General features: G+C 48.5%; 7 protein-coding genes across 8 annotated transcripts in view; 4 read left to right on the top strand and 3 right to left on the bottom strand.

Annotated features, from left to right (window-relative positions):
* LOC105699450 (neurogenic protein mastermind) overlaps window positions 1-2493 on the top strand; it is a 78187-nt gene extending 75694 nt beyond the window's left edge. For both annotated transcript variants that reach the window (XM_012424440.2, XM_012424441.2), the window contains one exon: window positions 46-2493. In XM_012424440.2, the coding sequence (XP_012279863.1) occupies window positions 46-287 (242 nt within the window). In that variant the 3' untranslated portion in view covers window positions 288-2493. The remainder of the gene's footprint in view (window positions 1-45) is intronic.
* A 2041-nt stretch (window positions 2494-4534) lies between these two features.
* On the top strand, window positions 4535-8376 carry LOC105699548 (heat shock protein 75 kDa, mitochondrial). Its single transcript, XM_012424647.1, has 13 exons — window positions 4535-4658; window positions 4932-5030; window positions 5137-5219; window positions 5480-5707; window positions 6065-6231; window positions 6314-6423; window positions 6502-6575; window positions 6654-7000; window positions 7081-7228; window positions 7297-7424; window positions 7493-7680; window positions 7750-8048; window positions 8123-8376. Exons 1-13 carry the CDS (start codon window positions 4544-4546, stop codon window positions 8222-8224), a joined length of 2088 nt encoding a protein of 695 aa, XP_012280070.1. The 5' UTR covers window positions 4535-4543; the 3' UTR covers window positions 8225-8376.
* Window positions 8377-8380: 4 nt separating this feature from the next.
* On the bottom strand, window positions 8381-11129 carry LOC105699549 (arginine--tRNA ligase, cytoplasmic). The gene is made up of 8 exons (XM_012424648.1): window positions 11031-11129; window positions 10759-10908; window positions 10453-10678; window positions 9950-10374; window positions 9725-9866; window positions 9380-9642; window positions 9114-9306; window positions 8381-9050 (listed from the first exon to the last, which is right to left on the bottom strand). The coding sequence occupies exons 1-8, from the start codon at window positions 11076-11078 to the stop codon at window positions 8476-8478; spliced, it is 2022 nt and encodes a 673-aa protein (XP_012280071.1). The 5' UTR covers window positions 11079-11129; the 3' UTR covers window positions 8381-8475.
* A 159-nt stretch (window positions 11130-11288) lies between these two features.
* LOC105699573 (probable DNA-directed RNA polymerases I and III subunit RPAC2) lies at window positions 11289-11881 on the top strand. Its single transcript, XM_012424703.2, has 3 exons — window positions 11289-11344; window positions 11409-11509; window positions 11590-11881. Exons 1-3 carry the CDS (start codon window positions 11327-11329, stop codon window positions 11795-11797), a joined length of 327 nt encoding a protein of 108 aa, XP_012280126.1. The 5' UTR covers window positions 11289-11326; the 3' UTR covers window positions 11798-11881.
* Window positions 11882-12086: 205 nt separating this feature from the next.
* Window positions 12087-13758, bottom strand: LOC105699572 (40S ribosomal protein S2). The gene is made up of 3 exons (XM_012424702.1): window positions 13655-13758; window positions 12702-13041; window positions 12087-12611 (listed from the first exon to the last, which is right to left on the bottom strand). The coding sequence occupies exons 2-3, from the start codon at window positions 13038-13040 to the stop codon at window positions 12117-12119; spliced, it is 834 nt and encodes a 277-aa protein (XP_012280125.1). The 5' UTR covers window position 13041; window positions 13655-13758; the 3' UTR covers window positions 12087-12116.
* A 158-nt stretch (window positions 13759-13916) lies between these two features.
* On the top strand, window positions 13917-19077 carry LOC105699348 (exportin-5). Its single transcript, XM_012424255.2, has 8 exons — window positions 13917-14859; window positions 14968-15282; window positions 15351-16754; window positions 16830-17090; window positions 17193-17316; window positions 17398-17731; window positions 17821-18190; window positions 18297-19077. Exons 1-8 carry the CDS (start codon window positions 14173-14175, stop codon window positions 18456-18458), a joined length of 3657 nt encoding a protein of 1218 aa, XP_012279678.1. The 5' UTR covers window positions 13917-14172; the 3' UTR covers window positions 18459-19077.
* Window positions 19078-19940: 863 nt separating this feature from the next.
* On the bottom strand, window positions 19941-26443 carry LOC105699340 (adenylate cyclase type 9). Its single transcript, XM_012424236.2, has 8 exons — window positions 25915-26443; window positions 25268-25639; window positions 23944-25163; window positions 23611-23865; window positions 23064-23530; window positions 22802-22957; window positions 22531-22730; window positions 19941-22456 (listed from the first exon to the last, which is right to left on the bottom strand). The coding sequence occupies exons 2-8, from the start codon at window positions 25543-25545 to the stop codon at window positions 20524-20526; spliced, it is 4509 nt and encodes a 1502-aa protein (XP_012279659.1). The 5' UTR covers window positions 25546-25639; window positions 25915-26443; the 3' UTR covers window positions 19941-20523.
* Window positions 26444-26770: the final 327 nt, after the last annotated feature.

Here is a 26770-nt window from a genome sequence, read left to right as displayed (position 1 = left end):
AAGCTAAGTTGCTTATACTTAATCGAGATCCATCGTCCTCTTCAGGTTCCCCGATGCACCCGCACCAGCAATACGGCTCCGGTAGTCCAGGCGTCCGCGGCATGCAGCAGCAACAGCAACACAGCCAGCCACCCCCAGCTGCGAACGATCCCACGGTGTCGGCAGCCGCCGACTTCAGCCTCGAGTTCCTGGAGAACCTTCCCTCGGGGGACACGTCCAACTTCAGCGCGCAGGAGCTCCTAAATTCCCTGGACTCCACGGCCGGGTTCAACCTGGACATCCTGTAAGGACTCCTCTCGCCCTGATCGGCGGACTCCACGAAGGGGTCCTTGTCCAAGTTGGAGGAGGATCCAGCGGTGACCCACCCACGTCTTCGACGTTGGTGCCCGAGGTCGTCCTGGACCTGGTGTTCCAGGACGAAATGAGGGGCATGAAAGAACGCAAGGACCTGGATGGTACCTGGGCGAGTCGTCAGCTAAAAGGCGAAACCCTTCGCACAGGGTGGATCAACTTCTGGAAGGAGGCACGGTTCTCCGATTCTCCAAGGTCGTCGCCAAGCCTTGAGCGAAAGTTTCCCCTAGGAGAGGGCCTCCTCGTGCACTGGGCTCTCTTCCTCCTCTCTCCGGCGTCAGGGAAAGCCCCTCTAGTGAGATCCATCATCTTCCACCTGAAACGAGTGCACGATAGCCGAATTAGCCTTGAATAGCCTTGAAAAAGCCTCTAACCCTGAAGACCTCTCCGAAGACTTCCGATCCCAAGACCCCCCAACCCTCCCCGAAGACGTGGAGGAGAGGAAGGGTCGACTCCGTCACGTGGGGGCCCGAGCCGGGGCCTGGTGACGACGTAACGACTAGTGTAGCATTATTTAACCGCGTGAGGTCAAGGGCGGGTCTCTATACAATTAAGCGAAAGTCAATTATAACGCTAATCGAGGACGAGTTAGCTCCCGGCGACGCAGCCAGGTAGTCGTCGGGGTCGCGGCGAGTCCCCAGGGTGCCCATTGGTCTCCCCGGAGAACCGCCGCGAGGCCCGCGAGATGAACCTCGAAGAGGACGCCGAAGACGAGTGATCGAGGACGGGGAAGTTCGGCTCCGTCGCGCGGGAGTCGCGCCAGGGGATCGCGACGACCCCCTCCCATGTACATAGGTATATAACGTAGCGGAAGAGCTCGGCCGAGGCCAGTCGCACTCTCAAGAGACCTCGAGGAGACCTCTCGGACCCCCGACTCGGCGACCGGACGTCCCCGGGCACTCCTGTATTTATTGTATTAAGTTAAGTCGAGGAGGCGTTCGGTCGCCGCGCGAGGTTACCACCGTCGCGACGCCCCCAGGGTCCCTCCTCTGCGAGGATCTCGTCCCCGTTCGCGGCTAATCTTCCAAATAGCGATGCATTCCATAGGTAAATCGAGGTGCCAGGGTGAGATCCAGGCGAGGAGACCTCGAGGTCTCGTCCCCACCTCGAAGAAGGCGATCGGGCGTCGCGACGGCGGAGGAGCTCGAGGGAGACCTCGCGCCCTAGGTGTCCGAGACGCGACCGGGGAAGAACGGCGAGAACGAGAAGAGGATCTTCCCCGGCCGACTGGGAGGGAGGAAGCACACATTGGGGCCACGAAACACACATAATCTAGAGAGGAGCCAGGGGTGGTGTCGAGGGGTGCGCCGGGACGGAGGGGCCAGGCGTCTTCTGGTTCCCGTGTCAATATTACTCGTGTAAATCAACGGCGGAGAGGGGTGAAGTCGACCTCGAGGAAAAGTGCCGAAAAATGATCGAGGGATGCAAGGGTGGGAGCGAGAGGCTCTTAAAAAAAAATGAATAAGACGGTGGGAGAAAATATCTACGAGGAATGAGAAGCATCAGGGACCAACTTAGGGGACAGAAGACGCCTAAAAGAGAGCGTCGATTGGCTAAATCGTCGCGCCGTTTACCTCGGAGAGCGCGTCGCGATGTCTAGGAGGTCTGTTCTCGAGAGCGTCTCGAAAAGCCCCCCTTTTCGGATTTTTGATAAGCTAGAGAAATTTAAAAAGTATATATATTATATATATATATAACGTGTACATATGTTAAAAGAGAATCCGTTAGGTCTGCAGCATTCCCAAAAAAAGAAACAGAATATTACTTCGCCCTGGGTTCGGTTCCTCTCGAAATCGTCCCACGCTCGTCACGTGTACTTGTCTCTAATTGTGTGTTACGACTACTTTCTTTTTTTCTTTACAATACGTCGTATTGCTACCGGGTGTACGTAGGAGCGTGTATCGAGAACAGACCTCTCGGGTGAGTCCCCCAGGACCCTGAAGACCCGGGGACCGTCCCGGGAGGAGGGGTGCGTACACTTAATTAATTTGTAATATTTATAATTTTACAAATACCGGGCATTTCGCGTAGGATTAGACACTGGCAGACACACACAGTACACGCGCGTACCCACACGTTGGCGATGCAAAGCTCTGTTATATATATACATATATATAATAAATGCGTTGAGTTCCTACAGAAGATCTCTTTGATTTCCGGCGCCCTCGCCGGAGATGCTGCGCGCACCCCTCTCAGAATACCCCCCGAGATGAGAAAGATGCCAGAGGGAGGGTTCCCGATATCCATTCCGCGTTGAAATCACCGGATCCATGGAAGGTCGAGCAAGAGACAACAATCCGAAAAAGTGTCTCCAGAGTTTCTACATATTCCCGAAACCGACCGAGCAAGGGAATCCTCCCTCTGCCAGAGAGGCTTCTCCAGAGACAGGAGACCGATCCCTGATCCAATCGATCCACCAGGTATCGACCTCGTCCAGCAATCGAGAGGGAAGCCCCGGTGTCGAGGGCCTCCAGTAGGTCGGAGCCCTCTTCCGTTCTATCTCTCCCTCTCTTTCTCTCTCTCTCTCTCTCTCTCTCTCGGGGCCGCGCCAGAGGATCAATATCACGCCGAGGGAGAGAAACCGGCCTCAAAATAGGAACCGGAATGGAACCGCCAAATGACGGCCGGGGGGATTACAAATGGGTGTCCCCGAAAATCGCTTTACTGCCGGCGAGGACCTCCGGGCGGTTCTCGAAAATCCTACTCGAAGTAGGGACGCAGCCGCTTTGTGCTCGCCAGGAGGGGCTGCGAAAGGGGGCCTCCCTCTCTGCGGATGTGTTTCCTCCTCTTCCCACCCTTCTTTCTTACCGCCGATCCTCCTGGGCGAAAGGACTCTGCGTGTAGCCTCCTCGTCCGACCGGCGCGGCGGACGGAGGTGGAAGGTTCTACGTCCACGGCGGGTCGACGCCCGCGCGGCGTTGCGATAACGCCTCTTGGCGCTCATCGGCGGATCGCCGACGCAAGAGCATGCCCTGTAAATAGCGCTGCGTTACTATTTATGTACCCGACCCCGAGGGTTTTAGATTGTAACGAGACCCGTTGTAACGATTCGCGATTTACACGACGCGCGCCTGTAATTTAACGGTGCGCATGTTTCTCTCTCGAGCAACCTGTACATATACACCGACACGTGTAGGCAGAAACTCCTGTCACACGGTGTCCTATACGCTGCCGCGTTATAGGGTACCGTGTTAAGGTCGATTCACGCTAAATTCACGTATCGGCTCCGGTGCGACAAAGAGAATTTTACACGCGTTTCGATGGCATTGTTTACTCGACCTGGCATGTCGACGGTGAACGGGGATGTTGAAATCCGTGTTACATGGTTTTCAGGATCGGATTCGATGCGTAGGTTGCCGGGTGAGTTGACCTTTATGTACCGGGGATCCACTGTGTCTGCTTTTCGTAACGCCGGGTCGCGAGTTGGCGCCATCTGTACATAGTGATCAGAGTTATCTGGCCGTCCTCTCGGGCCCACGCGATGCACCTTCACGGAAAATCTGAGGGAGTAGTTATTTTGTATTTTTTTTTTTTCTCCTGATTATCGTTAAGTGGTAATCGCCTGTATGATTCTTATCGTTAACCTCGAGTCATTGATCTAGAGAGGGAAGCGAGAGTCTTACCGGTCCCGCCCTCTGGTTTGGGGGTGCACGGGAAATCGGCAGCGCCAAAGCCGCAAGGACGGGTATTAAATGCATACCATCTCTGATTTTTAAATATCGCCTGGGAGAGTCATCTAATATGGATCATCTAGAGGGGGTAGAGAAAGAAAGGGGGCGATCTTTTAGTTGAATTTAGTTACGATCGACGACGACGGCATGGCGACGGTAAATTATTCAAGAACGTGTTTTATCGTATGAGAGTCGAGACATTTTTTCATGTCTTTGTATATTTTTATGCAACGTTGTAGAATGATATTGTTTCAAATATATTATACAGATAGTAATAAAGAAATTTATATGCCGGGCGAGAGTTGTTACTTTCTGTACCTTGTTCGTCCCTTTCAGTGAAATTTAAATATATAGGAGTGTTTTCACAGAGATGAGTTGGGAGATTGCTCACGGACAGGGTCGCGCGATCGCGTTCTGTGCTGCCCTCGGTGGTGAATGCAGGCGGCTAACGGACTTGTCCCCAACGGCGGCCCAACTCATCTCTGCTTCCAACTTTAGCGGACAATTGCAAGATTTTAAAGATGGCGGCCGCCTGCAGAATTCGAACCGTGCTTCGTTTAAGCAAATCGTTTTCAAGGCCTGTAAATTGTACTTTCAGAACTTTCTCGGTAGAGAGAAGATGGAGACAGTTCTCGGGTTCGTTATGATCCTACCTTGTTTCACCTCGTATTGTTAGAAGTCTTATTTAAAGTATTTTCATCAGTGTGAGGTTTCCCTGACCTCACACTGTAATGCGAGGTCTAGATGGTATGGTCTGAGGAATAAGCACGTGCACTCGTTATGTCATGTATTTTGGGAATCACACGTTTAAAAGCCTGATAGAGAATGTTCCCCCAAATTACTGGCGATAATAGTTTCGTTGCCATGTTAAATGTAGTTCTCGTTGACTTTTAATCGCTTCGATTACAGTTTTACGGAACCCTCATACGAGACTTTTGTCCTCGCAAGCAGAGCCTCAGAGTTCGCAGGATTACCACAATATCGTAAAGGACACGGAGAAACCTATCGGTATATTAATTACATATCCTTTAATGTCAGCCTTTATTCCGTGCGTAAGATCTACTTCTGGTTTGTGAACAGCTGAAAGTTAAATGAAACTATCCCCTGATTTTAGGAGAGAGCGCCAAACATGAATTCCAGTCGGAGACCCGTATGTTATTAGATATCGTTGCAAAATCTTTGTATTCCGATAAAGAGGTAATAACTGATGTTTCTACAATAATTTAAATCATACGATTTTATCTGTCACAAGTCTCTGTTACTGGCTATGCAAGCCTCTGTTACTGGCTGTGCAATCTTAGTCGACGTAAATATTTAAAGACAAAGTGAAGGATATATAGACACTGCCGCATTAATATATGGTTCTTTTAATGTTACAAAGTGATTAAATTAAGAGAAACTACAAGTATCTAATTTTTTGGAAATAATTGAATGTAATTTTTCAACTGCCACAACAGGTGTTTATACGAGAGCTCATCTCTAATGCCAGTGATGCTCTTGAGAAGCTTCGGTACTTAAGAATCAGCCAAAATCTAAGTCCTGAAGAGGGCGGAGACAGAAATTTAGAAATTCACATTGCAACTGATAAGCAGAATCGAATTTTAACAATTCAAGATACAGGAATTGGGATGACAAAGGAGGAACTTGTTTCCAATTTGGGAACCATTGCCCGATCTGGATCTAAGGTAAGAACAAACAAATGGCAAACTGTAAAAAATTGACTTCTATAAAAAAAAGCATACTTCCTACGGGTTTTTGTAAAACTAAAGAAAATATTCCTGGGAATATCTTGTTTTCTCTACGCGTCTGTGCTCCCATAGTTAAACAAGTTACACCCTACATTTAACAATTACATTCCTGCTCATGCATTCGTATTAGTAACTGCACTTGGTGTTAAGTTGTAGCATTTAACCTGAAGCACTGTTAGCAAAAGGCCAGTAGAGAGAACACTTGCCAACAAAGTTTACGAACGAGACCTCCAGTCTTAATCGTACTCCATTCTTGACTAACACACTAACCCACTTGAATAACTCTATTTATAGGCTTTCCTGGAGCAACTGAAGGAGAAACAAGCATCCACAGAAATATCAAATATTATTGGACAATTTGGTGTTGGATTTTACAGTGCCTTCATGGTAGCGGACAAGGTTGAAGTATATACTAAATCCTACGCCAAGGACGCAGAGGGATATTGCTGGGTGTCCGATGGGTAGAGAAGCTTCTAAATAATATTAATCTTCCTTGAAAAAATTACCTTAAACATAGAGTAATCGGTAATCACATTTACTCAGGTCGGGGACATACGAAATTTCGAAAGCAGAAGGTGTACAACCTGGTACAAAGATAGTATTACACTTGAAGCCTGACTGTCGGGAATTTTCTGACGACGCAGCAATTAATGGTATTATGTTTTCTTTTTCCTATCGAAACGCCCGCAAATCTGTATGATACCCAGTTAACACCAGATAATAATTTACAGAGATAATTAAAAAGTACAGCAACTTCGTCGGTAGCCCTATTTTTGTCAATGGCAAGAGAGTCAACGTTATTGAGGTACGTTCTTTGGAGTCTTACTTGTAAGCATATGTTTTAATTAGTAATTCATGCAGTTTAATTTATTATATTTTCTAGCCACTATGGATGATGGATCCAAAAGACGTAACCCAACAGCAGCATGAACAGTTCTATCGGTTCATTGGAAATTGCTATGATGTACCCAGATTCACCCTACATTATACAACTGACGTACCTCTTAGTATCAGAGCTTTACTATATTTTCCTGAAGGCAAGCCAGGACTCTTCGAGATGAGTAGAGATACATCTGTCGGAGTTTCTCTGTACAGCCGAAAGGTCCTAATCAAAAGCAAGGCAGAACACATTTTACCAAAATGGCTGCGATTCATAAAGGGTGTTGTTGACTCTGAGGACATTCCATTAAACTTAAGCAGAGAATTATTACAGAATAGTTCCCTTATAGGGTAATTCAGATTACTTATGAATTTATGTACGAGTAATGCCACAAGTGAAATAATTCTAATGGTTGCTATGAATTTTACAGGAAACTTCGCAAAGTACTTACGACTCGTATACTCAGGTTCCTTCAAGAGCGATCGACAAAGCAACCTGAGGAGTACACTAAATTTTATAAAGACTACGGCATCTTCCTCAAGGAAGGAATAATCACCAGTGAAGTTCAATCGGATAGAGTGAGCATATTGAATTCACTTGGAAGTCCAGTAACGAACATAATGATTTTCTCTTTGTTTCGTCTTAGGAGGATATTGCCAAACTTTTAAGATTTGAATCTTCAGCTGGAGCTCCGGGTGAACTGATCAGCCTTCCACAATACTGCAGTCGATTGGCAGGCGATCAGAAAGATGTGTACTACTTATCGGCTCCAAGGTTTGACACTTATTAATTTTATTTTCCCTATTGTTCACCTCATCGATTGTAATATTATCTGATTACAGTCGGACACTGGCCGAGAAATCACCGTACTATGAGTCTCTCAAGAAACGAAACGTAGAAGTACTGTTCTGTTATGAACCTTACGATGAACTGGTACTCATGCACTTGGTGCAATTTAATTCACACCCTTTGACATCTGTTGAGAAAGAGATGCGTGAAAACGCCGAATCTGATAAGTCGGAAATTTTGGGTCAGTTTCCTGTCATTAGTTAGAACATTTCTCTTATTTCTTTTAAAAAATTCTACGTGTTTACTTTAGGTTCTACGGAGAAAGAAGATGTAGATCGCGTCGTGTCTTACATGAAGAAAGTTCTATCTAAGAAAGCATACGAAATCAAACCTACAACTCGCCTTGAGTCGCATCCTTGTGTCGTCACTGTCCAGGATATGGCAGCAGCTAGACACTTTCTGCGCACACAAAGTCATCAACTTAATGAAGAGATGAGGTATTCGCTCCTTCAACCTCGCTTGGAAATCAACCCGAAGCATCCACTGATAAAAAAACTCAATGAGCTCTCATCGTCTAATCCTAAATTAGCTGATCTTCTCACGCAACAGGTATGGTATTTACAATTCTACTTGTAAAGTTTATAAATCCTAATAATTGAAATTACTTCTATTCACTTTTTCAGCTATTCACGAGCGCTATGGTGACAGCTGGCCTCATCGAGGATCCCAGGACGTTACTATCAACGCTAAATGAATTACTGGTGCTTGCACTTGAAAAACACTAAGATCTACTCTTTCAATTTAAGAACTTATAAAAAAAATGACCTAGTAGTAATTTCCACACAAACTTCTATGTTAATTCATTCATCCTGTATATAGTTATTATTCCTAATACATGAACTATTTTGTTAGTAAGAAATATTACGTTAAAGGGGAATAAGTACGTACCATAGCGTTTTTATTAAACCATGAAAAATACTCTGAGTTGACAGAGCCGCTGAGCTAGTTCTGCAAACTATTTAGTTGAAGTAAAATCTTACATGTGCGTGACAGGCTTCAGTCCCAGTAAGTCAAAGCACTTTTCTAACATGATCGCTGTCACTTCTGTAAGCATCAGCCGACCCATATTAACTTTGACTATTTCACCGGTTTGATTCTTCTCGACACAGTAACAATTGTCGTAGAACTCAGTAAAGGCGCAGCAGATCTCGTAGCAAAACTCGCAGAGCGAGTGTAAATACAAATCTTTAGTTATCTTCAGTATCACATCGGGGAACTTGAGTAAAACTTTGGCCAGTTTCCATTCTTTCTCGTGTTCCAAAGAAATTGGCGTCGTTTCCAAAGCAGTTCTCAATTGCTCTTGGGTCACGTTAGCAGTCCTAGCAATTGAACGAATTCTCGTAATCGCGTACAGCAGATACACCGCTGTATTCCCTTTGTCATCCAGCATCTTGTCAAAGGAAAATACGTATTCGTGGTTACGATTGTGCAGCAGGTCTGCATATTTAATGCATCCATAAGCAATGGACTCCTGAGCTGCCTTTAATTCCTCCGGTGTAAGAACTTTATCACGTCCCTTTTCTCGAAGCTTCTCTAAAGCCCTCTTCAAACCTGGAGTGATTAGTTAAATTATTCGAGATCACGTATAATATTAAAGTCACTTTAAATTCATACCTTCATCCAGTAAATCAGTAAGCTTCACAGTATCACCGGACCTAGTTTTGAATTTCTTCTTGTCCTCTCCTAATACTACACCGAAACCAACGTGATCCATTCTACACTTATCAGTTAGAATCCCTATTCTTCTGGCGCAACTTTCTATCGTTTTAAAGTGCACTGCTTGGCCTGCATCGGTGACATAGATTATCTGTGGGGATAGAAAGAAACAGTTATCGATGCTTTATGGCAAGAATTTCATAATCTTATAATGTGTAACACACCCAGTCAGCCTTCTCCTCTTCGACTCGCTGCTTTAAAGCAGCCAAATCTGAAGTGTCATAAGTGAATCCACCATCAGACTTGATAATAGTCAATGGGATTCCGACACCTGGTTTCGCACCCCACATAATCTTCCGACCTTCATCTTCTTCCAGGAAACCATTCGATTCCAATTCCTTGACAAGCTTTTCCATATACTTCTGATAGAATGATTCGCCCCGCTCTGTGATTCTAATGTCGAGTCGTGTGTACAGCTTTTGAAACTCTAATAAATTATTCATTAGATTCATTTTAATATTTCCATCGCATCTAGAGTATGAAATAAATTTCGAAATAAAAGTACATACCTTGCCTCGACACGTCGCAAATCAACTGCCACGCTTTTGTAATATCAGAATCAAATGCTTGCAATTTGACAACGCAGTTATAAGCACGCTTCTTAAACTCCTCGTCTTCATCGAATCGTGTCTTTGATTCTTTATAGAAACTCTAAGGAATAGAAGAAAAATATCTAACTGCTGTAAATAATAATAAAGTGAACGTGTCTATTATATAAAATCATTAAAATTTACTTGCAAGTCCGAGATAGGTGGTGATACCGTCAGGTAATTCGGATATCTATCCTGTAAGTGGGCAATGAGCATTCCAAATTGAGTGCCCCAATCGCCTACATGATTCAGCCTCATAACATCATGGCCCAAATATTCTAACAACCTACAAATACTATCCCCGATAATAGTGGACCTTAAGTGCCCAACGTGCATCTCCTTGGCAATATTTGGACTTGAAAAGTCAACTATGACCTTCAGTTTCTTTACAACAGGTCCTGGCACAGTCCCGCTTTGCAGCAATGCCGTCAGAACCTCTTGTCCATACTCTTTTCTCAGAAAAATGTTTATAAACCCAGGACCCGCAACTTCCAGTTTCTCCACTAATGGTGATGACTCGATGCACGCTATGATCTTAGCGGCAATGTCACGTGGTGAAACTTTAATACCTGCACATTGCAAATTAATTTATAACAATATTGAAATAATTCAGTATTGTTCATTGTACATATGTTTAAATATCCTACCTTGACTACTAAGTTGCTTGCTAAGTGGCATCGTACTGTTGCACTGATAATCCCCAAATTTAGGATTACCAGAAGTGGTTATCACTATGGGAGGGTCAGGTATATCCGGATAAGCAGAATTAATAGCTCTCCGGAACAAATCACATAACATCTCGTAGAGACTATCCATCTTGAGCGAGCTAATCAACACGCTACCCCCATGTTTTGCTCTTTCATTCTCTATTGCCTAATTAGGAAATAAATAATTACATTTAAAGTAGAATTAGTTCACGATCAGTATGTATCTCCAAGAATTATATTACACACCCTCTTAAGAATATTTAACCTGTACTTCAGTTTACTATTTTCCTGACGCAGCTTGGCAAGCTCGGCCTCGGATTCTCCAGAGTTCTCAGATCTCTGACACAAAGTGCGCAACGATTCGATGTCTCTCTTCAACTTCTCGATTTCTTCCTCCTACGGGAAAATAGCGGGTGAGCATAACCTCGATTCCAAGTATGAAGTATCTTTTCCCCGGCACTCATAACTGCTCTTAACCTATAAGTGGCGGCGAAAGATCAATGGATAATTCATTTTACCGCGAGCGTTGCTCTCTTGTGAAATATTTCCAAATCTGACTGAGACATGTCGGCGAACAATTAAACATCCATCAAACCACGTGTACTTTACACACGAACAAGATCAAGTACTATACAGAGTAGCACTCGGTTACTACTTCCTAACACTTGCGCGTCTGGTGCCACATGGTGGCAATTAGAGAAACTAAAGCATGCGGCCATTTTGAAATAAAAGAGAGCAATAGAGGCCATCTAGCATAAATCAGTGACGAACACGAGTAACGACGTTCTTGCACGTGGATATTAAGAAGTTGACAATGGGACGCTTAGCTGAGGTTTGAATTATCATGTTTAACATTTATGTTTGACAGTATATAAAGTAAGAATTAATTTTTACAGGTTGCGGGTGACAGCACTACGGATGAGAGATCAAGAACCTTTGTGTTTCAAGACGAGGGTCACACATTGGGAAACATACTGAGATCAATTATATCCCAATAGTTAGTATTACCTGTAATTACAAATTTAACGTTTAAAGGCGTACCTTAGAATTCTTAAATAATCAGGAACTGATGTTCAGTCCAGATGTAGAATTTTGTGGGTACACGGTTCCCCATCCTGCCGAATCGAAGATGCACTTCAGAATTCAGTCGAAATCAGAGAAAGCCGTAGATGTCCTGCGAAGAGGACTTCAAGATCTGGAGAAGGTGTGCGATCACACTATGGAAACATTTGATTCAGCATTAAATGAATACAGAAAAAGAAAGGAATCAATGGACACTAATTGAATTATAAATTATGTAAAGTTTAAGTTGTACAAATTATTGTTCACTATAATTGCTCTACTTTAAATAAAGTATTTTTATGGGAAATGATGTAATTTTCATTGTTAATAACTTATTTGTAAGTAAATTTCACTTTGCATTTGATTAAAGGCATAATATCATTACATTAACTTTTAATCGGATGCAGATGTTTCAATAATTATTCATTCAATTTGGAATGCAGTAATAAAATAAGGCAACGTACATGTTCTCTAAGCAGGAATGAAACAAGGGTTTGTAGATTATCTCTCGATTTGACTTTTCAGAATTACATATTTATTCCTTAAACGACCTCGGCAGGCCGCTGTCCTGCTACAGGGCGATGATTCTTCGACAACCATTCGGCGTACTCTTGATATGGTGCCTTTGAAAGAGGCATCTCCTTCCAGAGATCCGGTGTCAGATACGCATATGTCTTGGCGATAGCAGCATACGTGGCTTTAGCAAAATTACCCAAAGTGCCGGTAGAACCTCTGGCAGACGTGTAACAGTCGTCGATACCTGCCATCTGCAGTAATCTCTTAGGGACAGGGGCGGATACGATGCCTGTACCTCTGGGTGCTGGGATTAGGCGTACCTGTACCGAGCCACACTTTCCTGTAACTTTACAAGGGACGGTATGGGGTTTCCCGATCTTGTTACCCCAGTATCCTCGCCGTACAGGAACCACGGAGAGTTTTGCCAAGATAATAGCACCACGAATTGCAGTTGCTACTTCTTTTGAACACTTGACACCAAGACCAATGTGTCCATTGGCGTCACCAATAGCTACAAATGCCTAAAACCATAAATCAACATTGCTGTATTAAACCGTTTAATTTTTAATTTTAATATACATAACGTTTCATTTTAATACATCAGTACCAACCTTAAAGCGTGTTCTCTGACCAGCTCTAGTCTGCTTCTGGACAGGCATAATTTTGAGAACCTCATCCTTGAGAGAGGGTCCAATAAAGCTGTCGATGATTTCAAACTCCTTAATAGGCAAGGAAAAGAGGTAAATGTCTTCAAGGGTACGAATTTTTCCCTCTTTCACGAGGCGACCGAGTTTGGTCACGGGAATCCATTCCTTGGAGTCTTCCTTGCCACGACCACGGCCACGTCCTCTGCCTCTGCCTCTTCCACCTCGGCCTCTAGGTCCCCCTCGATCGCCCCCACGCGACCCAAACCCTCCGCGGAATCCACCACGTGCAGCAGCGTCTGCCATTCTGAAACAGAATTAACATACTTGAAAAGAATTTAACTTACACGATTGATCACCAATAAGCAACCTGAATAACTACTTTGCACCTAGCCGCAACTCTATATTTTCAATCCTACACTGGCAGCCGTTAGAAAAAAAAAAATACAAACTTCACCAAAACAATGTAACAACCTCACTAATGAACCGCCCAACTCTCAGTAAAAACGGGACAAGTGTAGCAGCAAGTCGGTGCCTGATTCCAGCAACTCCCACCCAAGAAACAAGAAGAGAGGTTATGTACGGTTCACGTTGTAGGTACACGCAACCCCGTAAAAGCCACTACGTACAAGTCTTGCAGTAGTGAAATCCAATTTCCACGATTACTTAAATTAATTAAAGGGCCCCCTTCCACCAAATGTCGAGCCGAAGAGTCAAAATCTTGTCGAAAATGTCCGTACTACACGTGGTGAGACAAGAGAGCCGCAAACATTTCGCCTTCACGACCCGCCGAAAGGAACGTCACATTGCCGGTTCCGATAGACAGAAAAACCGCGGCGGATTGCATTCCCACCCTACGAGAGGCCATCACCCGGGCTAGAAAGGTTATATCGCAAATATCGAACAGAAAATGCACTCACGGTACTCCTTTCCGCGATGAATGGTCACGAAAGAAGGAGGCGAACGTCACAGCGAGAGCGCTAACCAGGCGCGTCTCTACACGTTGCTAGACGTCGAGTCTACGGGCCAATGAGAGTCGCCCATGAAATTTCCGTTAGAGGGCTTCGAGTCGGCCGGTGGCGCCATCTCGTGGTCGTTGCGCGAACCGCGTACGAGTGCCCACGTGGTAAGGCAAACGTGCTTCCGCGCGGCGCTCAGAGGCGCCCCTGGTTCACCGCGATCGTGGCCGGCGTGACTCGTCGCGCGAGATTCAGCGCGGTTCGGTCGGATTTTCCGAGCGGCTTCTGGCGTGCTCGGGAAGCCTAGGAAGGGAAAAAAAACAGGAGACGCGTCGTCGGGAAACGAGCGGCGACGTCAGGGTCACGCGGAACGCGGCGCAGGAGGAGAGCCGGGGCGCTCTGAAACGGGGCCAGGAATCCCAGCCAACGGCCACGAGGGTAAGTTTCGAGCAACCCCCAGGACACGCGGGCCGGCCGGCATGGAGGTCGGTGTGGCCGACGTCGCGCAGATCGCGGCAGAGCTCGCCAGGGCGGTCGAGGTGACGATGTCGCCAAACGTGCCACACCAGCAGCGACTGGAGGCGTATAACGCGTGCGAGCGGTTCAAGGAATCTTCTCCGTTATGCGCTCAATGCGGTCTCTACCTCGCCCAGAAATCTCCCAACAGGAGTCCCGTGGTTCGCCACTTCGGACTCCAGTTGATGGAGCACTGCGTCAAGTACCGCTGGACCCAGATATCCCAGCCGGAGAAGATATTCATTAAGGAGAGCGCCATGAAGTTGCTGCAAGAAGGCACCGAGCCGCTGCTTCAGGAAGAGACTCACATCAAGGACGCGCTCTCCAGGGTGGTTGTCGAGATGATCAAGCGAGAGTGGCCACAACAGTGGCCGACCCTGCTTGCCGAGCTCAGCGAGGCTTGCACCAGAGGCGAGAGCCAAACCGAGTTGGTTCTGCTGGTCTTTCTCAGGCTAGTCGAAGATGTCGCGCTGTTGCAGACTCTGGAGTCCAACCAGAGAAGGAAGGACATCTATCAGGCGCTCACTACAAACATGGCGGAGATTTTTTCCTTTTTTCTTAGGCTCGTCGAACAGCATTTCGCGGAGTTCAGAGACAAGACTGCTATAGGTAGAACCGAGGAAGCGGCAGCTCATAGTAAAGTAGTGCAGGTAGGCTGGAAGAATTGAAGTATACATTATTTGAATGATTAGTTCACTAGTGTACATATACAAGGTAGAGAGGAGATAACGAGCTGATTATGAATTTTTGCTCTACAGGTGGTTTTGCTGACACTGACGGGATTCGTGGAATGGGTTTCCATAACTCATGTTATGGCAGAAGATGGACGCCTGTTGCAAATTCTTTGCCTGCTGTTAGGAAATTCCACTTTTAGATGCTCGGCTGCGGAATGCTTGCTGCAGGTCGTCAATCGTAAGGGGAAAGCAGAAGACAGGAAACAGTTAATGATTTTGTTCACCGACGAGGCACTGGGTTGCATGTACTCGGCAGCCACGGCACCTCAGCCTCCTTCCATCGGAGGCCCGAACGACCTTCGCGAGAATCATTATCTTTTTCTCAAGAAACTCACTCAGGTACCCTTCTAAATTTCACGAGTTAAACTCAAATTTAAAAATACTCTACTAATGTGATCATTCCACAGGTTCTCACTGGAATGGCTACGCAGCTGTGCAGTGTTTGGGGGAAAGATGACATGTCCGGTATTCGACCCAACAATTTCAGTCTCTTCCTGGACACGGTTCTTACCTTCACCGTACACTCCAGTTTAACGTTAACTCATTTAGCGAATGCAATTTGGATAATGCTGTTCAAGCATGAGCAGATCAAGGTCGACTCGACGCTTCTAACTTACATTCCAAAATATGTGGAAACTAGTGGGCCAAAGTTGGTCCGAGTAGCATACCACAATGGCAGACTAGCAAATGGCACATCGATGCACTACTTTGCAGATTACGACTCAGAGGAAGAATTCAACGTGTTCTTCCACAGATTTAAAATGGACTTATTGGAAGGGTTTCGACATGCCACGATGGTAGCTCCCTTAGTGACATTTGCATACGTGCAACATTGGTTGACCGTCAAGATTACAAAGGGTCTGTCGATTCTGGATTACAAGAGCGAACCCAACGATCCGGAGTACCTCGAATGGGAAGCTCTGGCACAGGTGTTGGACTCAGTGGTGTCGAAGATCTTGTTAGTGAGCGAAAGGCCAAGTGTTCAGAGTGGCCTCCAGCTTCTGGAATTATGTCTCGGCTACTCTCCTTCGGATCCCTGGCTTCTCTCCAGTTTATTATCCTGCATCAGCGCACTCTTCGTATTTCTCTCCATGTCCAGTGGGTCGATGGCGATGCCAGGAGTAACCATTCTGCCGAGAGTCCTGGAGAAGATCTTCGCAGCCCTGGTGTTTGAGGTGCCAGGAGAGACCAGGGAGACCCGATCAAAGGCAGCTAAAAATGTGAGGAGGCATGCTGCTAGCCTCATGGTCAAGATCGGTTTAAAGTATCCCCTACTATTGCTTCCTGTCTTCGAGCAAATCCACACTACGGTACGAGGCCTGGTGCACGAGCCCAGCCAGTTGTCCAGGATGGAGAGTGTCACCCTCTACGAGGCTCTGCTTCTGATATCGAATCATTTCTGCGACTACGAGAGGCAGACTCGGTTCGTCGCGGAGGTCATCGGAGAAGGCTCCTCTTGCTTCCTGGCATTGGGAGCAGAAGCCTTCAAGGGACCCATCGAACTGATGAGGTGGGTTGGCTTGGACAGACCGCCCGTTGAAAATGGACTCGAAGACCCAACTGGAAAGAACCGGGCAGACTTGATGTTCTGTGTATGCACCATACTAAGTGTTGTAAAACGGTGTTCCATTCCGGAGGACCCTGACCGTGCTGCCAGGGGAGGCTTCGTGGCTGCGTTAAGTGAAAGCGGCAATCCAGTCTACAGAAATCCAGCATCGCCACACATAATCCCTATCCTGCCAACTTTGTTCAACCTAGTGAGAGCGATGAATGCACTCTTCACCCCACATGCTCTCGCCTCCCTCTCGGAGGTACAGTTTTAAATTTGACAACTGAAAAATAATCAAGTCAATGGACAAAGTGTATATAAATTACGTTCCTCTCAGGGCTACCGGAACGCCTACAACTTGCTAGAGTGGGAAAAGCACAACCTTCTGGGCCTGAGTGGAGGAATATCCAGTGAGAGCGTTCCGGAGCAGGAACAGTCCCCTTGTGCACCCTTGATTCGCATGCAGTCGTTCTTCAGTAACATCCACGACTACTGTTACCACCTCCTAGGCAGTGGCTGTCATACGATAGGCAGAGATTTCTACCAGCTGCCAGGTCTGGCACCGGCCCTCATCAACTCAGTGTTCTCCAACCTGGAGGTGAGCGAAGACTTGATCTAGACCTCTCATCCCTCAGATTACTTCCTCCAGTTGACGAAGAGAGGCAGCTCACCGCGTCCTTGCGCTCGTTTGCATTTCCAGGTTATTCCCGATTACAGATTGCGGCCGATAATCCGCGTCTTCATGAAGCCGTTTGTCTACTCGTGTCCTCCCGCGTTCTACGAGAGCGTCCTCGTGCCCATCCTGGCGCATACGTCGTCTCACAGTGAGTTCTCTCTACCGTCGTCTTTTCTTTTTTTTCTTTTTCTTCAAGTACTCCTCGTTACCTCATTCCATGTCTTCGCAGTGTACCAGAGACTCAGTGCGAAGTGGCAGTACATGACGTTGCTCCACGAGTCCGGGGGCCTGGATGAGAACACCGACACCCAGGAGGTGATCGACGACATGTTGAACAGGAACTTGACGAGAGACTTCATCGACGTGCTGAAGGTTACCCTGGTTGGAGGAGCGGCCAGCGACGCGGCTCCACCTGATTCCATGGAGCAGGACAACGGCGGCATGGCCGTGGATCCGCCCTCGTCAAGAGGCAATAGCATCGTCGCCGAGGTCGTCAGCGAGCTCGGAGCCTTTGTCCTCCGACACCCGGCCACGTGCCACAGCATCGTCCTCTGCGTGCTGGGGTGGGTTCAATAATAACGTCCATTCATCTCCCTGAAACGGTCCAAAGTAAATAACACTCTCCGTCTTCATCTTCATCTTCATCTTCTAGGGCCCTATCCTGGAACGACTCGAACGCCAGCCTCAGGGCGACGACGTTAACCGGTCCCATTGTGCGAGCCCTGGCAGCAGATTGCAGCCTGACCCCGGCCATGGCTGCCCACATCATGGTGGCCGTTCTTCAGGGTCTGCAGCTCCACGGGCAACACGAGGCGAACCAGGGCTCCCTCATCACCCTGGGAGCACAGGTGTACGAGTGCCTCAGGCCGAAGTTCCCCAACATCATCGACGTGATGCAGCAGATCCCAGGGGTTAACCCGGCGGATCTGCAACGCTTCGACGAGAAGATGTCGGTCACCAGCACCAAGGGGAACAAGGTCGAGAAGGGAAAGAAGGACCTTTTCAAGAAGATCACTAACCAGGTGGGAGTTGCCGTTCGGTCTTGAAGAGGGATCCTTACGTTGTGATCGCTCTCCAGGGTGGCTAATTAATTCCACTCCCTAAACAAAAATTTCCCGGTCGTTCCAGCTGATCGGTCGAAGCGTGGGCCAGCTCTTCCGGAAGGAGGTGAAGATCGACAACCTGCCTCGGCTGGAGGTCCCGGGGAAGCCGAAGCCCCTGCGGTTGGACGACATCTCGAAGAGCGCCACCGACACCGGGTTGGCCGCCCTCTTCGCCGGCCCCACGTAACGAACGATCGCGGGCGGACGCGCGTCCTCGCGCGCCCGTGGACCGGCTCTCGAATTCGACGTCTGATCGCAAACCGTCTCAAACTGTCGTCCTGGACCTTGAAGACCGTGACGAAGAAAATAGCCGTCGAGGACGACTCGCTTGCGATTGGCTCCCCCGGCGGGCCCGCTTGCCTCTTGGCTTCTCGTCGACGTAGAGAATGCACTTTTCTCATCCTCGGGGACGGGAAGAGACGCGAAGACATCACCTGACTCGTTGCAACGGATGTCGACGAACGTTCTCCGGGGAAGCGCTTCCTTCCAGGACGAGAGGCGGACTATTTGTTCATTTTACCCGTCTCGCCGGTTTCCGGCCCACGGAGGGCGTTCGTCCCGGTTTCTTTTTTATATTTATACCTCGGGCTGCCGCGCGCATCGGCTGGACCGACTCGACTCGTGTGAAGGGACATTCCGCTCCTCGGGATCAGCTTCGGGAATTATTTGGCGTTGGCACCGACTGGTTGAGACTCTCGCAACGGCAGCGGTCGCTCGGATCCGACTGCCGCGTGTTTACTATGCTGCATGGCTACGTTTAGGCGCAACTACGGTTTTATCACGGTGTACGTATCATGTAAATTCATGAGCGAACGCATGTTTTCACTTCCAACATGGCGGGAGGTTCACTCGTGAACCGTTTGAGCCCATGTTTTCACATGTACAGCGAGGTAACGCCGCCAGAAGGAGATCTTCGCGTCGCGTCTTGCATAGCTTCGCACCTACTCGAGTGTATTTATATTTATTGTCACGGGGATCGGGCGAGCACTCGGTATTAAGTGTCGAAACGAGTGCTCGCTCGAGTACATCCCTTGAAAATAGAAAAATATATATGTGTATATATAAATATCTATATATCTATGTATATGTAGATCCCCGTATAACGTCATAGGCCAGGGAAAAATGGAGGCGGGACGGCGGCGGATTTTCACGTCGTAAAATCGACAGTACACCCGAGTATGATCTATTTACCACGTTATAGGGACATCTACTGTACATACATACCCGCGAAATGTCGGGACGAATCTGGCGATACCTCTGGCAGCGTTACCGAATCATGGCAGAAATTTTTCTTACTGCAATTGGTCTCCTCGGGATGACCGACGAGCGACTCCACCGGCTAACTGGGTACGTCCGAGTTGGACGATCAAATCTAATTGGGTGATTTGTATCCGGCAACGTCCAGGAATCCGAAATGCCGAACTGATTAAATTGAATTTAATGCGAGAGTCGTGTTGTCTGAATTTTTTGTGCTCATCTGAAATTATAGTACTTGGTGCTTGACCTGATATCACGGTATATCTGGTGTTTCGCTTTAAATCACAATACTTGGGGTTTTACCTTAAATCACAGTACTTGATATTTCACCTTAAATCACATCACCTGGTGGTCGACCTGGAAATAAGAAAGATTAAGCCGCAACGGGTGCTCGCCAATAAGAGGTTCGACCTTCTCGTCCCGGACTCGTGATATTTACAAAAATACACAACATCCTCGAATAAATACATTTCACTTGCAGTCGTCGAGCGCGAACCGGAATCCTCAGGGTGCACGCCCGTTTTCGGGGGCCCTCGAGAAGCGTTTATCACCAGGTACGTCGAGGCTTATCGGAGGTTATATATCGAGGTATCCAAAAAAGAAAGGGAAAAGAAAAAAGAACTAGGCTCTTTGGAATCGGATAGGCCATCGCGTCACGCTTCTGTCGTAAACGGTCCTTAGGAAAGTCCATCCCACGTAGACCCGAGTAGTATGTACTTGGCGCGGGATACCTTCAAGTATTTCAGGAGATTCATCGAAGAGGTCGCCGAAGCGAGCGAATATCACGTACGCTGAGTATGTAGTACTTGGGGCGAGACTCTACCAAGGCCCCAGGTCGATGGCGGTCGAGTCGGTTCCAAGGCGAGGGTCCTGCCTCTAGGTCCATCGACGTCCCTTCGGTGCCATCCAGGCGAGATTCATCGAAAAGCTCTTAAAGGTCAGCTGGACTTAAATACGCTGGCTATAAATGTACTTGGCGCGATACGCTGCCCACCTCAGGAGCTAGCGACCTCCTCCGAGGGGTCATCGGCGCTCCCCCTCTTCCCCTTCAGCAGGAACACGTTCATGTTGTCCTTCCCCTTAACGTAGACGCTGCCTCGGGGCTCGAATTCGTACCTCCTGGAGAGGACCTCCAGGCAGTTGCTGGCGATCTGCGTCCTCCCCGCCACCCCGGTGGAGTCCATCCTGGAGGCGATGTTGACTGCGTCGCCCCAGATGTCGTAATAAAGCTTGGTAGCGCCTATCACGCCCGCCGTTACGTCGCCATAGTTGTAGCCGATCCTAAGGACGAGCTTGAAGCCGAGAAGGTCACGGTTGAAGTTGTAGATCACCCGGTGCATGGCGATGGTGAAGTCGAGGAGCTCGTAGAGGTGTCCGTGCACGTCGTCCCCGCGTTCCCTCACCTGGGGATTCAGTCCGCTGGCCGCCATGAAGGTGCTCCCGATGGTCTTGATCTTCTCCACGTTGGCGAACTCCGGCCTCTCCAGGAGCTCGTCGAAGTCCCCGATCAGCTCGTTCAACACCCTGAGGTACTCCTTCCCTCCTAGGTAGGACTCGTCGTAGAGCTCGTTGAAGTTGACGATGCTGGCGAAGATGATGCCCACCGACTTGTGGTTTTGCGAGTACTTAGCAGTGGTTTTAAGCTGGTCGGCGACGTACTTGGGGATGATGTTGTGCAGCAGCCAATCGGCCTGGTTCTTCATGGACTGGACCCGGGCCTTGTCTCTGGCGGCCACGGCGTTCCCGTGGAAGGTCATCCGGTAGCTGATCTCGAACTCGCGGTTGAGGAACCAAACCAGCAGCAAAAGCAGACCCATGTCCAAGAAGACTTCAGATCCGTTTCCGTAGGACTCTCGGTCTTGTTTCTCCTTAGTAGCCCTGTCGGAATACTCTTCAGAGTACATCTTTGCAGGAGCCCTTGACCTCGATTCAGTACCATTTCCAGGGTCTACCTTGAATCCTTCCCGGGTGACATCGACGTCTCTTCGCCTGCGCGTCTCTTCGTTCCCACCGTCGGTCAACTTCTTTGGCAACGGGGAATCCTGCTCGACCTCCATCGATTTAGGGATTTCAGGATGCATCTCTAAATCCGAGTTGGTTCCTCCTTCCTTTTCCACGCTTCTACTCCCATTTCCTGGGAGAATATCGAATGGTCGCTCTTCCGGGCCCGGCAAGCTCGTGTTCCTCTCCACATAGGGCGAAGTTCCTGTCGACCCTGGCATCTGTTTAGGCAACGTTCCTTCCAGAGAGCCTCGCCGACTACCTGGAGCAACCTGCGCCCGCTGGAGAACATGATGCGCCGCGTGACTCGCCACGAGGTAGATGAAGAGCACCCCCGTCAGGGTGACAAGGAGGTTCTTCATCCAGCAGTTCAGCTGGGTGAAGTTGCAGAAGTGCACAAGGCCGACCAGGGCCAAGTAACCGTAGTAGTACTCGAAATTCCCCGGTCCGGAGTCCAGACCACTGCAGGTGAAGTTCATCAGGATGGAGACCATCGGCAGAGCGACCAGGACGGCGCCGCAGACGTGCCAAGGGTACCACCTGGAGAAGAACTCGAAGAGGCCCTTGGTGATCGTAGCGTGGTTCGTATTAGGAGCCATCAGTTGCCAGATGCACAGCGACACTGCTAAAGCCTCGATCAACGTGGCGAACACACCGAAAACGAGGTAGAGGACGGTCGGTTCACATAGGAGGAACAGCGAGGCGGTGATCGCAGAGTAGACCAGGGCAGAGATCAGGATATCGAAGTAGGTATTGAACCTTGAAGTGGCCAAGGTCGGAGGGTTCCCCCCGAGACCGCCACTAGATCTGTGGGCGTTCTCTCGGTACTCCTTCTCCATCTCCTTATTTTTGAAGAACAGGGTCACCCGGGAGAGCGGCGGCTTGACGAAGTAGGACCGCTGCGAGCTCACGTTATCCTGAACGCATCTACAACGCGGAAAGGGATCAACCATTGAGTACCTCTGTACAGAGGGTCCTCTTCAAGGTCTTGTCATCCTTACCTGATCAGCTGGAGGTCCGATTGCTTCCTCAGCTTATGGAAACACGCGCCGAAGGTGTCGGTGACCATCGGGGGGAAAGGGTACGGCGGCACTGCCGACGACGGTTCCTGGGTAGAATTCAAAGTCGAGCTGGAGGTGTAGTACCCGCTGACCCTGTGACCCAGGAGGTCGCCCTGGGCCATGCCGTTCATCAGGTACAACTGAATGAAGAAGAATGTATCGGTACCACCCTGAACAATCGTCTCCGTCGATCCCTGCAGGCAGTACGTACTTGTTGCTGAATGCTGCTACGCCTACTGGTGCTTCTAATCCCGGAGTCCTTCCTGCTGCAGATCGAGGAAGCATGGCTGATGGACTCCCTTCGAGGAAGCAACGGACTGACTGGGGTAGCTCTTGGATCCGTATCGATGCCGTTGCTAATCGGCACCTGGCGAGAAGGAACCGTGTCAAGGTATAGGAAACTCTTAAAAAAATATAAATAGTCTCGACCAGGGTCTACGGCGAGTAGTTACTTCGTGCCTCATGCAACCTACCGATGTTACAGAATAACCATTACTACGAGCGTCTTTTGGGGACTCTTCAGGGTCGGCCTTGGGGTCCAGCGAGATCCTGACGTCCCCTGAAGCCGGCTCCAACGGCGACGACCCCTCGTCGGTCCTCTGTCGGCGAAGGTACCTCCATGGCCTCGACCTCGTCTTTTTCTTCCCGCAGCTGGCGATCGAGGTAGGGCTCTTGTTATCGCTCTCGTCCTCCTCTTCATCCTCGTTGTTCCCGTCGTTGTCCGAATCCAGGATACTCGGCAGCGAGCTCGCTTTCGCTCGCTGGCTGCTTGCGTCCGTGACCATACGCAAATAATGTTGTCTAGGTCTTTGCTGGCACGTATACGAGGACAGACGTTGACGAGGTGGTAACAACGGGGAGATGTTCATCGGGACCTCGTTGCTCGTAAACCGAGTCACTAGGTCTGACTTGCGACCCCTGACGAAGTACGATTTGATCCCTGGGATGGAAATTCAAAATGTCTGATTTCTGGGTATGGTACGCAGTGGGACTTATATTGTTTCGGTTAAAAGTCATTACCGTTGACTGGATCTCCCTCTTCGGTGAGGTACTCCTCTTCCAGGAATCCCAGGGTCTTCTCACTGAGGTGCACTCTTCCAGGTTTCCCTGTGCTCTCCAGTTTGTTCGCTAGGGTGACGTCGTTGGACCAGACATCGAATTTGAACCTCTTCGTGCCAACCAGACCACAGAGCACCGTACCGGTGTGCACTCCAACCCTCATGTTCACCCCTTCACGCCTTTCGATGTCAAACTGCTCGATGGCTTCTATCATTGCTGCAATGTAAACATAACTTCACTCGATGGGATCACAAGAGGAACAACTTTCCACAGTTTTTAAGAACAACAACCTACCTAAACCCATCTCTACACAACACCTTGCATGATCAGGCCTTGGTTCCGGACACCCACTGACACAATAGTAACAATCACCGAGGGTTGATATTTTCTCACATCCGTGCTGTTCGCAGAGGTCGTCGAACCTTTCGAAGAGGTCGTTGAGTATGGCCACGAGTTCCTCAGCAGTCTTGTTTGAACTCATTCTCGTGAAGCCCACGATGTCAGCGAAAAGGATGCTGACGTCCTCCATGGAGTGCATGTTGAAAGGCCGGAACAAGGAACGTATGTCTGTACCATTGAGAGGGATCGAACCCTTCTTCAAGGAGTCCTCTCGTTCTCTCTCCCTCTCGCTCTCTTCCATGAGCCAGTCTGCAACCTTCGGCGGCATGACCGAATGGATCATCTTCTCCTTCAGCTGCTTCTCCATTTCTAATTGTCGTCTGACCAGCAGCGACTGACCCACCTTCATGAATGTCCCACGCATGCGAACCAATGTCATTATTAGAATGTGCAGGCCGATCAAATGGATACATATCTGCATCAAGATACGTATGGTTGACATCGTTAAAAGATTCACTCCATCGGGTTGGGAATCGTTGGATAGTGAGTCCCAGCCTGAGATGGACTCTACGATGCTGTTCGTTAGGCTTGGATCGATCTCCTTAGATAACAAGTGGTTTGTAGTATTCACAGGACCAAAGGTGGAATTCGACGTCCAGTTTGCCTCCGTGGATGATGCATGTCTTTGAAGAGCTTCCGAGAGGCTGTTTACCATGCTAATTGGTATAATTTGTTCGTTAAAAAATCTCCTATGAGCAGCACCTTCTGTGCCATACATGTACGCAGTTAATAGCTCGAAGGAAAAAGAGTAGGCCGTACAAATCCCTATGCAGGCGTAAAGTGGCATCGGTATCATGGTGTAAATCAAGAGCAGGATCTCCGAAGCGAGGGCAAAATGGCCCACCAGGGTCAGGCCGTCTTTGTGCGGTGGGACTAGGGCAAGAAATAGCAAGGAAAGAAGGCACAATGTTGACGCTACGCTTAAGGATGTCGGTAAGACGTAGCTTCGGTAACAATCCAAATAGGTTAAATACAGTACTGCGGATACCAGTGCTCCGACCGTACTAAAAGTTGCTGCCACAGCTGGCCACGACGGTGCCTCCCGTTGGACGCCAACCATGACGAAGTACACAAGCCACGATACCGTCACTACTAGAATGTATGCAAGAGCGAATCTGCAAAAGAACAGATTAATCCTACAAATTTCAAACTGAACAATTTAATCACACGAATTTGCAGTTATCTTAATATTTTTCCGACTGGTTTTATATATCATTACCTAAATCTTAATCTGACTTGAGGAAAGGCACTCGTCTTGAACTGTTCCTCAAGGATTTCGGAATCAAACTTTGGGTTCCACCAGGATCTTGGGGCAGCTCGCTCGAATGGCACTGGCAAGCCGACTCCGCAGCACCCTGCTCCGGATTCTCCTCGAGCCATGTACGTTCCGATGTAAGGTGGGAGTGACACGTGGATCTTGTCGTTGGCATCGTCGTCTTCCTTGCCACGTGAGAAACTCACGGAGGAGTCGCCTTTGGGATTTAGAGATGGAATCATGGCGAGCCTCACGATCTATGCTGTGGACCACATGCCACCCTGGGACTGAGTTCATCGACTCGACCTCTGCGATTACCTCAGAAGTTACTATATCCTGAAACGTTTGCACCAACGTTATTTGACATTTACCAAAAGTCCTTAAAAAAACGACTCTAATCCAAAACCCCTTGTCAGAATATATAATCTCACTCGAAGGAGACTGCCGGTTGCACGAAAAGGATGAAACAAGGCGAGCCGAAGTAAACGCTGTGTACAAATAATAAAAATGCTTGGAGCGAGCGGTGCCGAGGAGGGCAAGAGGGTGTCAAGGCCCGACGGTATTTACTGACGGCGCTCGTCTGCGAATCTATCTCTATCCTCGTGACTCACCACAGTCATGTGCGAAATCGCCATAAAACTTCTGGGTTCATCCTCCTCGCTCGCATAGCCAGGTGTCGGCCAGTATCAGCTGGTCCTGAACAGGTACATTCTCGTCGACGATTCGCCGGAGGCGGCCTCTCGTCCTTGCAGGAATGTCGATGTTGGAGACACCGAGGGATCGATGTTGAGGTTACCAAGCACGACTAGGAGGGACCTTCGAGGCCACGATCCTGCAGGTAGCGAAAACGCGTGACGAGTGTGACACAAACGGTCACAAGGTGTTCTGCCGACGCACAGCACGATCATACGATTGGAAAGCGGCCATCTTGAAGGACGAATGCGACCGCAGCGCTCGAGTCGCCTGGCGGCCGCCATCGGTACGACATACACCAACGCAACCGCCTCAGTGGATAATCGCAACAAAACCAAATAATCGATACCCAACGATCGAAACATCTACTTCACCCCTGTAGGCGGCAATTTTAAACACGCAGTATCGAGAAAAATCCCCTCTCAATAAATCTGTACTAAATATCAAGAGATGTATAATTTCGTAAAGAAATAATAGACTCGAACTGCCCTTGTAAAAAATAAGCCCCTTGATTTTACGCTGGTTTCCCGTTTGTAGAAAATGTTCAAATCATTCGAACCTTCACTTAGTAATTAAATATGACCGATGCGGACGTTAAGCATCCTGTAACGCGCAGCCTAATGGTGCAAGCCCGGTGCAGGGTGCGCATAGCCACCCCCAAAGAGGGCCCCGAAGAGACCAGGGGGAGGAGACCCCCGCAGTAAACGTCGGCGGAACGGGACCTCAACCGTATACCGAAGAACCAGTCGCATTTCGGTATTTTCAGGGAGTATG

This window comes from Orussus abietinus, unplaced genomic scaffold (genome assembly GCF_000612105.2).
Source record: "Orussus abietinus isolate OABI.00-Male unplaced genomic scaffold, Oabi_2.0 scaffold8, whole genome shotgun sequence".
Lineage (NCBI taxonomy): Eukaryota > Metazoa > Arthropoda > Insecta > Hymenoptera > Orussidae > Orussus > Orussus abietinus.
The sequence above is the reverse complement of the archived record's forward strand: the minus strand, read 5'-3'. Positions and strand labels throughout refer to the sequence as shown.

Excerpts from the sequence above, each read along its gene's own strand:
- LOC105699573 (XM_012424703.2), top strand. Across the intron at positions 11,510-11,589 it reads AGATCAATTATATCCCAATA|TCCAGATGTAGAATTTTGTG; the intron begins GTTAGTATTACC and ends ACTGATGTTCAG.
- LOC105699549 (XM_012424648.1), bottom strand. The coding sequence starts at position 11,078 with ATGTCTCAGTCAGATTTGGAAATATTTCACAAGAGAGCAACGCTCGCG. Across the intron at positions 10,679-10,758 it reads GGTTAAATATTCTTAAGAGG|GCAATAGAGAATGAAAGAGC; the intron begins GTGTGTAATATA and ends TTTCCTAATTAG. Across the intron at positions 9,643-9,724 it reads TTGCGACGTGTCGAGGCAAG|AGTTTCAAAAGCTGTACACA; the intron begins GTATGTACTTTT and ends ATAATTTATTAG.
- LOC105699572 (XM_012424702.1), bottom strand. The coding sequence starts at position 13,040 with ATGGCAGACGCTGCTGCACGTGGTGGATTCCGCGGAGGGTTTGGGTCG. Across the intron at positions 12,612-12,701 it reads GTCAGAGAACACGCTTTAAG|GCATTTGTAGCTATTGGTGA; the intron begins GTTGGTACTGAT and ends TTATGGTTTTAG.
- LOC105699348 (XM_012424255.2), top strand. The coding sequence starts at position 14,173 with ATGGAGGTCGGTGTGGCCGACGTCGCGCAGATCGCGGCAGAGCTCGCC. Across the intron at positions 14,860-14,967 it reads CTCATAGTAAAGTAGTGCAG|GTGGTTTTGCTGACACTGAC; the intron begins GTAGGCTGGAAG and ends TTTGCTCTACAG. Across the intron at positions 17,091-17,192 it reads CAGTGTTCTCCAACCTGGAG|GTTATTCCCGATTACAGATT; the intron begins GTGAGCGAAGAC and ends TTGCATTTCCAG.
- LOC105699548 (XM_012424647.1), top strand. The coding sequence starts at position 4,544 with ATGGCGGCCGCCTGCAGAATTCGAACCGTGCTTCGTTTAAGCAAATCG. Across the intron at positions 5,031-5,136 it reads GGACACGGAGAAACCTATCG|GAGAGAGCGCCAAACATGAA; the intron begins GTATATTAATTA and ends CCCTGATTTTAG. Across the intron at positions 7,001-7,080 it reads CAGAATAGTTCCCTTATAGG|GAAACTTCGCAAAGTACTTA; the intron begins GTAATTCAGATT and ends TGAATTTTACAG.
- LOC105699340 (XM_012424236.2), bottom strand. The coding sequence starts at position 25,545 with ATGATTCCATCTCTAAATCCCAAAGGCGACTCCTCCGTGAGTTTCTCA. Across the intron at positions 23,866-23,943 it reads TTGTGTAGAGATGGGTTTAG|CAATGATAGAAGCCATCGAG; the intron begins GTAGGTTGTTGT and ends TTTACATTGCAG. Across the intron at positions 22,457-22,530 it reads TCGGACCTCCAGCTGATCAG|ATGCGTTCAGGATAACGTGA; the intron begins GTAAGGATGACA and ends TCCGCGTTGTAG.